The 12,404-nt window shown below is 58.2% G+C and overlaps 1 protein-coding gene across 5 annotated transcripts; it reads left to right on the forward strand.

Annotated features, from left to right (window-relative positions):
- Nucleotides 1-492: 492 nt before the first annotated feature.
- VARS1 (valyl-tRNA synthetase 1) lies at nucleotides 493-12,197 on the forward strand. 5 transcript variants are annotated; one of them, XM_042236766.2, is made up of 31 exons: nucleotides 493-664; nucleotides 867-1,288; nucleotides 2,517-2,651; nucleotides 2,747-2,885; nucleotides 2,957-2,992; nucleotides 3,121-3,245; nucleotides 3,331-3,418; nucleotides 3,614-3,714; nucleotides 3,856-3,983; nucleotides 5,437-5,601; nucleotides 5,810-5,891; nucleotides 6,375-6,494; nucleotides 6,588-6,696; nucleotides 6,789-6,883; nucleotides 7,114-7,204; nucleotides 7,402-7,526; nucleotides 7,610-7,713; nucleotides 7,793-7,951; nucleotides 8,066-8,156; nucleotides 8,284-8,389; nucleotides 8,475-8,545; nucleotides 8,635-8,760; nucleotides 9,050-9,154; nucleotides 9,237-9,305; nucleotides 9,444-9,522; nucleotides 9,648-9,775; nucleotides 10,107-10,262; nucleotides 10,340-10,546; nucleotides 10,630-10,741; nucleotides 10,849-11,174; nucleotides 12,053-12,197. In XM_042236766.2, exons 2-31 carry the CDS (start codon nucleotides 902-904, stop codon nucleotides 12,119-12,121), a joined length of 3,834 nt encoding a protein of 1,277 aa, XP_042092700.1. In that variant the 5' UTR covers nucleotides 493-664; nucleotides 867-901; the 3' UTR covers nucleotides 12,122-12,197. The 5 variants fall into 5 exon arrangements, with proteins under 5 accessions (XP_042092700.1, XP_042092701.1, XP_042092702.1 ...); XM_042236767.2 differs by having other exon boundaries at nucleotides 3,334-3,418; XM_042236768.2 differs by having other exon boundaries at nucleotides 867-912.
- The last annotated feature ends 207 nt before the right edge of the window (nucleotides 12,198-12,404 follow it).

Raw genomic sequence — 12,404 nt, forward strand, 5'->3', positions numbered from 1 at the left:
CACACGCCGTTAGCAAATTAGAGTTCCAGCTACAGATAAGAGTTCTCAGCATGAAGGAGCCTTAGAGGCCCTCCAGCATGACTCCCTCTTCCCACAAAGGAGGAAATGAGGCCTGGGAGGTTAGGATGGGGGGAACCTGCACACCGGGGCCTTTGGTCGAATGGACCCCGGTTCCGGCTCCGTCCGCAGCAGATAGCGCTCTCCCAGCCGCTTCCCCGGCGGCCCGCTCGGCGCCGCCCTCCCTCCCGGCCGAGGACCCGCGCGGGGTGTCCGCCGCGGCGCCTGACGGGGTCGCGGTTCCCGGGGGCGTCCTCCTCCCGCCACCCCCGTACCCGCGCCTCGCTCCATTCCTCAGGAGCGCGATCTGCAGCGGGCGGCGTGACGGCCCCCAGCCCAGGGTCCAGCAGGACCGCGCCCGCACACGCAGGCGGGGCACAGTCGCCCGCGCCAGGACCCGCGGGCCCGGAAACGCTCTCAGTCACAAAGGGGGGGACACGTGGGCGCCGACGGCCCGGGCGGCTGTCGCAGGGAGTTGGGTCGCCCAGAGAACCGCCCGCCGTCCCTGCCCGCCGGATTCCTCGGCCGCAGCCGCCAGGCCAGTCCAGCTTCGGCCGGCGCCCGGCTATGAGGTGGATGCCCGGCTCAGTGTGACCACCTCCCTCCAGTACGTACATGCAGCCCGAACCCGCGTCCCACGGCCGCCAAGGGGCTCCTCCGAGCTTCCTACACTCCCCGAGGGCCCGCGGTCACGGGAAGTTAGTTCCCCACTGTCACTGCCACTCCGAGAGCTGGGTCCTCAGGTCTTGAGGCCCAGTCATACTTAGTCCTAAATGCCTCGGTCTTACCCTGTCTCTCTTTCTCCTTAGGGTTTTTCCACCGCGTTCGGACCTCCCGTGTAACCATGTCCATTCTGTACGTCTCTCCTCACCCCGATGCCTTCCCCAGCCTCCGAGCCCTCATAGCTGCTCGCTACGGGGAAGCTGGGGAGGGTCCGGGATGGGGAGGAGCCCACCCCCGCGTCAGTCTCCAGCCGCCCCCCGCCAGCCGGACTCCTTTTCCTCCACCCCGTCTGCCTGCCCTGGAACAGGGTCCCGGTGGGCTCTGGGTGTGGGGGGCCACGGCTGTGTCCCAGCTGCTGTGGCCAGCAGGTCTGGGGGGTCCCGGGGGTAGTCGGGCAGCCGTCCTGGTCCAACAGTGGGTCAGTTACGCTGACACCGAGCTAATACCAGCTGCCTGTGGGGCTACGCTGCCGGCCTTGGGACTCCGAAGCTCGGCCCAAGACCCCCAGGTGAGAAGAAGCGCGAAGTGGGAGGGGGAAATTTAGAAGAAGAAAGCAAAACTCGGAATGGATGGTGAGCCAGGAAGATAGCGTATCAGACGTTGAAAAAGACTGATCATATCCCGGGTTGCCACCTGGTATGGTAACTTTGGGCAGGTTAAACTCTCTGAGCCTTGGTCTTCTTATGTATATGAAAATGAAAATTGAGAACACGTTGAGAAGGTTAAAAGATGTGTGCAGAGCACATAATCTAGTGCCGGGTGCTTTAAAAGTCTCTGAGTTTGGTGAATCTGAAACTGAGGAGGTTAGTTAGAGGTTACTATGAATTGTAGGAAAAGACGGGGTGAAGAAGAGGTGAGGAAAGGCAGTCAGAGAAGACAGTTGCTGGAAGAAGACAAAGGAGAAAAGAAATGAAGAAGGAAAGCAGGGGAAAGGAGAGAGAATCACACCAGATTATCAATGTAAATTCTTCCTGAATGGAGCTGTGCCTTACAGGCCTAATAACACCACCTCCTTGCAGATTATTGAGCATATGGTGGATACTTAATAGGTTTTGAACGAATGAATGAGTGAAATGAATGTATGACTTAGATCCTGACTTACCCCCTCATATCCTGACTACCCTATCGAAATAGAGGGCTCCCCCTCTGGGATTCTCTCTCCCCTTCAGCCTCCTTTTTTTTTTTTTTCCCAGGGCTTTTAAGGAGAACAATAGGGTAATGCATTATATATTTGCACATTTATTGTCGCCACCCCCCCCCCTACTAGAATGTAAACTCCAACAGGTCATGGACTCCATCTGTTCAAACTGCCTCCTTGTTCATTAGACAAGTGCCTGGCATGCAGGAGGTACTTAATACATATTTGCTGAAGCAGTTACCGTGTTACCTCATGTAATCTTTAGCTTCTTGTGCTTAGTATATTGCAGCTGACATATAATAAGTGTTCAGTAGGGGGACTTCCCTGGCAGTCCAGTGATTAACATACTCTGTGCTTCCCCTGCAGGGGGCATGGTTGGATCCCTGGTCAAGGAATCCCACATGCCCTGTGACCCAGCCCCCAAAAAAAGTTTTTGGTAGGCATTTATTGAATGAGTGGGAAGATTTTTTATTATGATCTTTTCAGTGAAGAAGAAACTGGTGATCTGTGGGGATGGAAGGAGGCCCAAATGGATTGCATAGGGCTGGGGACTGAGGTGGGCCAAGTGTTATCTCATACCCCGTTGCCTTCCCACTAGGCTGCACTGGCGGCCCTGGGCAGAGCCCTGAGCCCCTTGGAAGAGTGGCTTCGACTGCACACCTACCTGGCCGGGGAGGCCCCGACTCTGGCTGACCTGGCAGCTGTCACAGCCTTGCTGCTGCCTTTCCGTTATGTGAGTCACTGGGACCTGGGGAAGAATGAGGACAGGTTCCCTCGGACCTCACTACAGGGTGACTAAGGATAATTCATTTCTTTCCCCCACCCCAGGTCCTGGACCCCGCTGCCCGCCGGATCTGGGGTAATGTGACTCGCTGGTTTATCACATGCGTTCAGCAGCCAGAATTCCGGGCCGTACTGGGAGAGGTGGTTCTGTATTCAGGGGCCAGGTCTCTCTCCCAACAGCCAGGTGAGGAAGGATGGAGAGTGGGTGGGGAGCGGGTTCCTCTGGGCCCTTGCTCATTTTCTTTTCTCTCTTAGGAATAGCAGAATCAATGGGACAGGAGCTGGGGGATGGTAGGTGGGAGGTCAACATGGGGGAGCCTTTGGGGAGTTAAATACACCATCTGACACATGGTAGCCCTGTGAACAGCGCTGTTCACAGACCTGCGGGGACAGGTCTGAATTTCTGTGCCTCTTTACAGGCTCTGAGGTCCCTGCACCCCCAAAGACAGCTGCTCAACTCAAGAAAGAGGCAAAGAAACGGGAGAAACTAGAGAAATTCCAGCAGAAGCAGAAGGTCCAACAGCAGCAGCCACCCCCTGGGGAGGTGAGAGGCTGAGGGTGGAGCAGGATGGAGGGCTGGTGCCATGGTGAATGGCTGGTATCTAGGCCTATATCCTTTCCCTCCCAAGCAGAAGAAACCAAAACCAGAGAAGAGGGAGAAACGAGATCCTGGGGTCATTACCTACGATCTCCCGACCCCACCTGGGGAAAAGAAAGGTACTAAAAGAAAGGAGGGGGAAAGGGAGACCCCTCCCCACTCTTCACTCTACCCTCCTTTTTTCTTTGTATCCTGTTTCCTCTGTCCTTGCTCCCACTACTTTGCTTAGTGAGGCCCATGTCCTTCTCTGCCGGCCCCTTGTCCCTTTCCCAGCTGCACCCAGCCTCGGTTCTGACCCTGCCCTTCTCCCTCAGATGTCAGTGGCACCATGCCTGACTCCTACAGCCCTCAGTACGTGGAGGCTGCCTGGTACCCTTGGTGGGAGCAGCAGGGCTTCTTCAGGCCTGAGTATGGGGTGAGTGGACACTGCCGCCCAGGCCTGGAGGGGATGGGGGTGGGGAGGGACAGGGCTGAAGGATCCATGGCCCAGGAAGGGGCCAGGCCATGGAAGAGATGACATGTGGCCTTAGCAAGCACCCATCTTCCTCCCCGTCAGCGTTCCAGCGTGTCAGCACCAAACCCCCGGGGCATCTTCATGATGTGCATCCCACCCCCCAACGTGACAGGCTCCCTGCACCTGGGCCATGCGCTCACCAACGCGATCCAGGACTCCCTGACCCGCTGGTGAGCTCCTGTCCTCTCCTCCAGGCTTCCCTCTGCCTTCTGGCTCCTGCTCCTTGGCTCCCTTCTCTTTGCTGACTGGGGCTCTCACCTCTGCCCCCTGGTGGTGCTACATTTGCTTCTAGGTCATTCCCATCTGATGACTTAGCATCCTCCTCTGGTCAAGTAACCAACACTTCCACTTGCAAACTCTCTTCTCATGTCACTAAAAATAACATTGTTTTGAATTTAGAAAGAAATAATGTGAATATTTTCTTGTAAGAAATTTAAAGCTTCAAGTTTCCTTGACCACCGTCCTCCAGATTCACTCCCTCCTAAGAATTAGCCGCTATTATCATTTTGATGTGTGTCTTTCAAGACCTTTCCTATTTACTTACGTATTCATGTACCCATGGGATTCCCAGGTACCTCAGTGATAATGAATCCACCTGGCAATGCAAGAGACACAGGTTCGATCCCTGGGTCAGGAAGATCCCCGGAGAAGGAAATGGCAAACCACTCCAGTATTTTTGCCTGGGAAATCCCATGGACAGAGGAGCCTGGTGGGCTATAGTCCATGGGGTCACAAAGAATTAGACATGACTTAGCAACTAAACAACAATATCTTGAAAATGTCAGAAAGTATCCATGTCCATTACAGCATATAAGAAATACCTATGGTCTGTATGAGAAAAGAGTTGCTTACAGTCCTGTCCCCAAGGAACTCTAAACCTAGTGGGGGTAAACAGATCAATACAATAATGAATATAATATAGTTAGATGAGTCATTGAAAACAATGTATAAATACAGTGAACCTAATTAAGTTTACCAATGTTCTTTGATTTAATCTTCACTATCTTGTTAAAGAAAACCTCTCTTGCCTCAAAGTTATAAACAGATCACCTATTATTTTCTTCTTTTTTTATTTTTGGAAATACCATTTTCTAATGCTTTTTCTCATAGTTTTGTTTTCTTAAGTTGAAGGGTTTTTTAAACAAACAATTAAATTTAGACTTTAAAATAAAATTATTTTTGTGACTATGGGGAAGTAGTGCAATTTTCCAATCAAATTAGCTACAGTCTCCAACAAATTTATTGAACAGTTTGTCCTTTCTCCACTGACATGAAATGCCACCCTTAACAAATACTAAATATGCTTAGATCTGTTTCCAGTCACTGTTTTGCTTCCTTAATCGGTAACTTTGTTCCTGGTTCCTGTGAAAACTTGTTTTAATGATCATAGCTCTCTGATATGTTTTGCTATCTAGGTTGGGCAGGAGCCTCCTCTTAGTTGTTTTGCCAAATTGCCTGGGCTGTCCTCACGCATCTCTCCCTGATGATTTTAGCAAGGGGAGAGTTCTGATCCACCGCCCCTTCCTTTCCTACGAAGTCCATCGACCACCTGTCTGGAGTTCCTGCTTCCCTTGGGGCAGCTCCACCCACCCGCTCACCTCTGCTTCTCCATACTCCCTGCAGGCACCGCATGCGTGGAGAGACCACCCTGTGGAATCCTGGCTGTGACCACGCGGGCATTGCCACCCAGGTGGTGGTGGAGAAGAAACTCTGGCGCGAGCAAGGGCTGAGTCGGCACCAGCTGGGGCGAGAGGCTTTCCTGCAGGAGGTCTGGAAGTGGAAGGAGGAGTAAGTGCCAAGTCCCTGCTGGCATCACAGCCCCGCGACCCTGGCTGCAGGGTCAGACCGGCTCACAGAGGCTGAGGGTCATGGGGGCCCAGGGCCCAGGTCCATCTTAGAGCAATGAGTGACCCCCACCTTCTGCCCGCTTAGCTACCTGATGTCACCCGCCAGCCCAGACCCCATTGCTGATCCTGGTCTGTTTGTCCACTCCCAGGAAAGGTGACCGGATTTACCACCAGCTGAAGAAGCTTGGCAGCTCCTTGGACTGGAATCGAGCCTGTTTCACCATGGATCCTGTGAGTAGGAGTAGGAGGGGTCTCAGGGTTGGGGTGGGAGGGGGAAGCTCCCCACAGAAGAGAGCACACGCTGGGGGCCCTCCCCCAGGAAGTGGTCCACTCGTAGGAAACCACTAGGGCTCAGCTGCAAATGCCACTTTCTGCCCCATGTCACAGCCCTTTGTGTTCCCTGTCGCTCCCTGTAGGAGCTCAAACTCCTTCAGGTGGCACCTGAGGGGCCTCCCCCTTGCCCGAGCTTGTACCCCTGGGACTCTGCACTAGCCCCTGTTCCTAACTGAGTGACTTCCCTGCCATATCAGCATCACCATGCCATTTCCTATCTGTGTATTCCCAGGTCCCCTCTCCCTGCTCAAGAAAAGCACTTCTCCCCTCCAGCCCTTAAAGGGGCCTGTGTGCTGGCAGGGGGCTCTGTGCTGCCAGGTCCCGCTGGCCTCTGCTGCCTCAGCACCCAGGCCCATCTCTGGCTTCCCCTGTTCCCACCAGAAACTGTCAGCAGCCGTGACAGAGGCCTTTGTACGGCTCCACGAGGAGGGAGTCATTTACCGCAGCACACGCCTTGTCAACTGGTCCTGCACCCTCAACTCTGCCATCTCTGACATCGAGGTGTGCCCCTTCCCTCCCCCCAGCTCTCCACATCTCCACCACACCCCCCCAGCCCCAGCCCTTGGGCCTCTTTTCTTAAGCTCTGTCTCATAGGTGGATAAGAAGGAGCTGACAGGTCGTACCCTGCTCTCCGTGCCTGGCTACAAAGAGAAGGTGGAGTTTGGGGTCCTCGTCTCCTTTGCTTACAAGGTCCAAGGCTCAGGTAGGAGCCAGGGGCACCAGGATCCTGGGCTGGGTTGGGGGAGGGGCAGGAAGGGCGCACTGCTGAGACCACAAGGCCTCCTGTCACCCCAGACAGCGACGACGAGGTGGTAGTGGCAACCACTCGGATCGAGACGATGCTGGGAGATGTGGCTGTAGCTGTGCACCCCAAAGACCCCAGATACCAGGTGTGGTGGGGGTGCTGCCCGCAGCTGGGGGGAAGAATGCTGGGCTAGGAGGGCTTCTACACTATGTGTAGGGATGGGATGGGCACTGAGAAAATTGGATTCGAAACACATGGCTCTGGCTGCTTTCTGGCCCTGTGGATGGAGTTTGGGTGTCAAGAAATCAGGACCCTGCGTAGGAGGGAGTCGGGCCCAGCCCACTGTGCGTTTCTGGCGTCTCCCTCTGTCCCCAGCACCTGAAGGGCAAGAGCGTGATCCACCCATTTGTGTCTCGGAGCCTCCCCATCGTCTTTGATGACTTTGTGGACATGGAGTTCGGCACAGGTAAGCGCTGGGCTGTCCTGTGGGGACAGGAAGGAACCATGAGGTGCACCTGAACTTGCAGGACTTGGGCCGGTTCTCAGGGGACTGTGTCGGGGATGGGGTGGTCTGAGAGTACATCCATTAGCAAAAGGTGGGGTGCACGTGAGCAGAGACTGCACTGAGTCCTACTTGACCCTGCACCCCTACGTACACCCCAGGCGCGGTGAAGATCACCCCCGCCCATGACCAGAATGACTATGAGGTTGGGCAGCGGCACGGGCTGGAGGCCGTCAGCATCATGGACGCCCGCGGGGCCCTCGTCAACGTGCCCCCACCTTTCCTGGTGAGACAGCCTCGGCGAGGTAGCCATGTCAGGAGACAGCGGGGCTCCTGGCACAGCCATGACGGAGCCTGTCTCCCCCACAGGGCCTGCCCAGGTTTGAGGCCAGGAAGGCAGTGCTGGCAGCGCTCAAGGAGCAGGGGCTGTTCCGCGGCATTGAGGACAACCCCATGGTGGTGCCACTTTGCAAGTGAGGGCAGAGGCCAGGGCAGGGGGTGGGCGCCTCGGGGTGCTCCCCACTCAGCCTCCTCACCCACGTGTACCTGCAGCCGCTCCAAGGACGTGGTGGAGCCTCTGCTGCGGCCACAGTGGTACGTGCGCTGTGGGGAGATGGCTCAGGCTGCCAGCGCTGCCGTGACACGGGGTGACCTCCGTATCCTGCCGGAGGCCCATCAGCGGACGTGGCATGCCTGGATGGACAACATCCGGTGCGTCAAGCCCCTTGATGTAGAGAGGGCAACCAGGCGAGGGACCGAGCCGGGCACACCCTGGCGCCCCGCCCGCCCCTCCTTCATGCCCTCTCCTCCCTCTGCCACTTTCAGGGACTGGTGTATCTCCCGGCAGCTGTGGTGGGGCCATCGCATCCCAGCCTACTTCATCACTGTCAACGACCCTGCCGTGCCCCCAGGGGAGGTGAGAACCAGGCCGGGGCTGGAGACTGGCACATCTGGGGTTGGGGAGGGCTTTCAGTGCATTGGGTCTTGGTGGGGGGACAGGCAGAGGTGCCCTCTTGGGTACTCATTCCACCTGGGCATGGCAGGACCCTGATGGGCGGTACTGGGTGAGCGGGCGCACTGAGGCTGAGGCCCGGGAGAAGGCAGCCAAGGAGTTCGGCGTGTCCCCTGACAAGATCAGTCTCCAGCAAGGCAAGGCAGGGCCGTGCGGTGGGGGGCAGTGGGGGGCTGATCCTCACCTCTACCCCTCTGACTTCTGACCTCTGGCCCCCCTCAGATGAAGATGTACTGGACACCTGGTTCTCCTCTGGCCTCTTCCCCTTCTCCATCCTAGGCTGGCCCAACCAGGTACATTCCTGGGGCCAGCCCAGGGCTGGGTGGGAATCTTGGGTGTGGGTGCGTGGCTCCCCATCACTCATGCCCTGCTCTGACCCCAGTCAGAAGATCTGAATGTGTTCTACCCGGGGACGCTGCTGGAGACAGGCCATGACATCCTCTTCTTCTGGGTGGCCAGGATGGTCATGCTCGGCCTCAAGCTCACTGGCAAGCTGCCCTTCAAAGAGGTGTGGAGACTGCCGCTACCCCCACAGTCCCCTCCCTCACCTGGACAGCTGTGGGTGGGCTCAGCCAAGGAGGCTGGTGGGGCTGCAAACCAGCCTGCGCGCTGCTAAGCAATTCTGTACCTTGCTTCCTAGAAGAGGGAGCACTTCTGATTCACGAGAAGGGGCTGGCGGGGCCGCTGAGGGGCCCGAGGTTCAGAGAGGAGCAGACCAGATGTAGGGGTGAGGGGAGAGGCATTGGGGTCTAGGTGGGGAGATGTCCTCACAGGCCTTCCCTGCCCTGACCTCGCAGGTCTACCTCCATGCCATTGTGCGGGACGCCCACGGCCGGAAGATGAGCAAGTCTCTAGGCAACGTCATTGACCCCCTGGACGTTATCCATGGGGTCTCCCTGCAGGTGGGGCTGGGTGCTGGGTCAGGCCGGGAAGGGCTGTGGGGCAGTGGTCACGGGCCCCTGACTGCTCCCACGTCACCTTCAGGGCCTCCACGACCAGTTACTGAACAGCAACCTGGATCCCAGCGAGGTGGAGAAGGCAAAAGAGGGGCAGGTACAGGGGGCAGATACAGGGGTGGGCCAGTGGCTGGCATGTGGGCAGAAGGCGGGTGAGACTGGCTTAGGACACTCCCCTCCTTGACTCCTCCTCTGTTGATTCCTCCCTCTCCGTTGACTCTTCCTTCCCCCACAGAAGGCAGATTTCCCGACGGGGATCCCTGAGTGTGGCACCGATGCGCTCCGGTTTGGACTGTGCGCCTACACGTCCCAGGGTATGGCTCCCTGCGGCAGTCTTAGCTGCATCCTTCTTCCTCCCCGGAGGCACCCCACTTTCCGCTGCCCAGGGCCCAGGGCTGGGAGGGAGAGCAGTGTAGACTCACGCTTCACCTCCGCCTAGGCCGTGACATCAACCTGGATGTGAACCGGATATTGGGGTACCGCCATTTCTGCAACAAGCTCTGGAACGCCACCAAGTTTGCCCTCCGTGGCCTTGGGAAGGGTTTCGTGCCCTCGCCCACGTCCGAGGTGAGAGCCTGGTGGGCCGTGCGGTGGGCAGCACCCACGTGGGTCACACTCTTGCCATCCCAGCATCAAGCCTGGCCCCTGCCCTAAGGAGCCTGCGTGTAGCTGGGGGAGCAGGACACAGGGGAAGCCTCAGGCACTGCAGTCCTCCCGCACAGTGGCGCAGCCGGCCCTCTCTGGCCTGGGCCACCACTCTGGGCACGTGGTGGTTGCTTTGGACCCATCTCCTCCTGGAATGCAGATTCCCCATGGTTCCCATTCCCATGGGGTTGTGGCCCCTCCTCCTGGGCACATGGTGCCCCCTGGCTGACAGGCTCCTCTCCCCCCCCGCAAGCCTGGAGGCCACGAGAGCCTGGTGGACCGCTGGATCCGCAGCCGGCTGACCGAAGCTGTGAGGCTCAGCAGCCAAGGTTTCCAGGCCTACGACTTCCCGGCTGTCACCACCGCCCAATACAGCTTCTGGCTCTACGAGCTCTGCGATGTCTACCTGGTGAGGAGGAGCTGCCTGCCCCACTTCCTGGTCCTTGGCCTTCTCCAGCCCTGAACCCTGTGCCCCTCTGTCCCCAGGAGTGCCTGAAGCCCGTGCTGAATGGGGTAGACCTAGTGGCAGCCGAATGCGCCCGCCAGACCCTCTACACCTGCCTGGACGTGGGCCTGCGGCTACTCTCACCCTTCATGCCCTTCGTGACCGAGGAGCTGTTCCAGCGGCTGCCCCGGCGGACACCACAAGCTCCCCCTAGCCTATGCGTCACCGCCTACCCAGAGCCCTCGGAGGTATGGGGTATGGCCTGGATACGGGGCTCTGGGGAGCTCCTCAGAGCTGCCCCAGCTTCCTTACCCCCTTCTCCTCCCCTCAGTGCTCCTGGAAGGACCCTGAGGCAGAAGCTGCCTTCGAGCTGACCCTGAGCATCACTCGAGCCGTGCGCTCCCTGCGTGCCGACTACAACCTCACCCGGATCAGGCCCGACTGTGAGCCTTGGGCCCACACGTTCCCCTGTTCCCTCCCACCCCGGGACCAGTGTCTAGCATGACTGCCTCGTCTTCCATCTCCTCACCTGTCTCCCTTCCCCCGGCAGGTTTCCTGGAAGTGGCTGACGAGGCCACAGGTGCCCTGGCATCGGCGGTGTCGGGCTACGTGCAGACGCTGGCCAGTGCGGGGATCGTGGCCGTCCTGGCGCTGGGGGCTTCTGCACCCCAGGGCTGCGCTGTGGCCCTGGCCTCTGACCGCTGCTCCGTCCACCTGCAGCTGCAGGGGCTAGTAGACCCAGCCCGGGAGCTGGGCAAACTGCAGGCCAAGCATGATGAGGCGCAGCGGCAGGCCCAGCGTCTGCGGGAGCGCCGCGCCGCCTCAGGCTACACTGTCAAGGTGCCCCTCAAAGTTCAGGAGGCAGATGAAGCCAAGGTGTGTGGCATGTGGGGCATTTCCTTCCCCATTTCCCACCTCTTGCTCCCTCCATCATCAAACCCCCTCCTGCAGCTGCTCTGCCCGGCCCAGGCAGGAGAGCAGGTGGGCCCATGGCATCCCTCCTTTTACACGTGAAGGCCAGCCAGGGCAGGGGCACAGCCCTGGGTCTCACAGCAGTTTGAAGTTGGAGGCAGACCAGCCAGCCAGCCAGACCCCTCACGCACCACCCAGTGCCCAGAATGTGGAGTCCACATGCCGGGACCTGGGCTCAGGATGGAGCCAGTGTAGTCAGGGAATTCAGCAGATCACCTAGGGCCCCTCCAGCGAGGAACCATGGGGTAAACCAGGGGAACAGAGGAACAAGCGTGGAGGCTAAGAACCTGGATGGCTAAGCAGGGTTCTCTCACTCCTGTCTACCCAGAAGCCGTCTTAACGGCAGGGCAGTATTACCGACACCATTTTCCAAGCAAAGGCTAAGGGCCTGCCTTGGAGCCTGTGTTCCTAACCACTGTGCTCTACCTCCGAGTCAGGGCCTGGGGCTGGACCACTGGGTGGCGCATATGAGCGCTGAGGCCCCTTTGTCCTTGGGAACTGAACACTCTGGGAAAAGGCAGGACCCAGGAGACCAGCGATGATGGAAGAGACCAAGGTGCTGCTAGAAGTGAATGAGGATTCTAGTCAGAGAGGAGGCTGCTGCTGGGAGGCTGGTGAGAATCAGCGGGCAGACAGGCCAGCCAAACACACAGGCCCCCAGCTACTCCCTGCCCATGGTCCTCACCCATCTTTCCAACTCTAATCCGTCTGCTCTTGTGGGTGTTTGGGGTTCTCTCCTGGGCCTGGGCCTCCTCACCCACCACCCCGTCTTCTGTCCTCAGCTCCAGCAGACAGAAGCAGAGCTCAGGAAGGTTGATGAGGCCATTGCCCTATTTCAGAAGATGCTGTGAAACACAAAACTCCAACCCTCATAACCCCCAGTGGTTCACCATGGGGATGGCAGCAATAAAATATTTTGCCACAAAACCTGGACTGTGTGTGGTGGGGCTGGGGAGGGGGTGCTGAGGGGCTGGGTTCCTGGATCCTCAGGTGCCAGTGTGAACAACAGGAGGGCAGCAGGCTGGACATGAGGCACTGGGTCCTGGTGGGTAGAGGTGTGTCTGTCTGGGCCTGGCCCTGGCCCTGAGCCAGGCCTGAGTCACGGCACTCGCTCCCTCCTCCTCCCGCCTCTTC

The sequence above is a fragment of the Ovis aries genome, chromosome 20, assembly GCF_016772045.2.
Source record: "Ovis aries strain OAR_USU_Benz2616 breed Rambouillet chromosome 20, ARS-UI_Ramb_v3.0, whole genome shotgun sequence".
NCBI lineage: Eukaryota > Metazoa > Chordata > Mammalia > Artiodactyla > Bovidae > Ovis > Ovis aries.

Excerpts from the sequence above, each read along its gene's own strand:
- VARS1 (XM_042236766.2), top strand. The coding sequence starts at position 902 with ATGTCCATTCTGTACGTCTCTCCTCACCCCGATGCCTTCCCCAGCCTC. Across the intron at positions 2,652-2,746 it reads TGCTGCTGCCTTTCCGTTAT|GTCCTGGACCCCGCTGCCCG; the intron begins GTGAGTCACTGG and ends CCCCCACCCCAG. Across the intron at positions 6,697-6,788 it reads TTACAAGGTCCAAGGCTCAG|ACAGCGACGACGAGGTGGTA; the intron begins GTAGGAGCCAGG and ends CTGTCACCCCAG.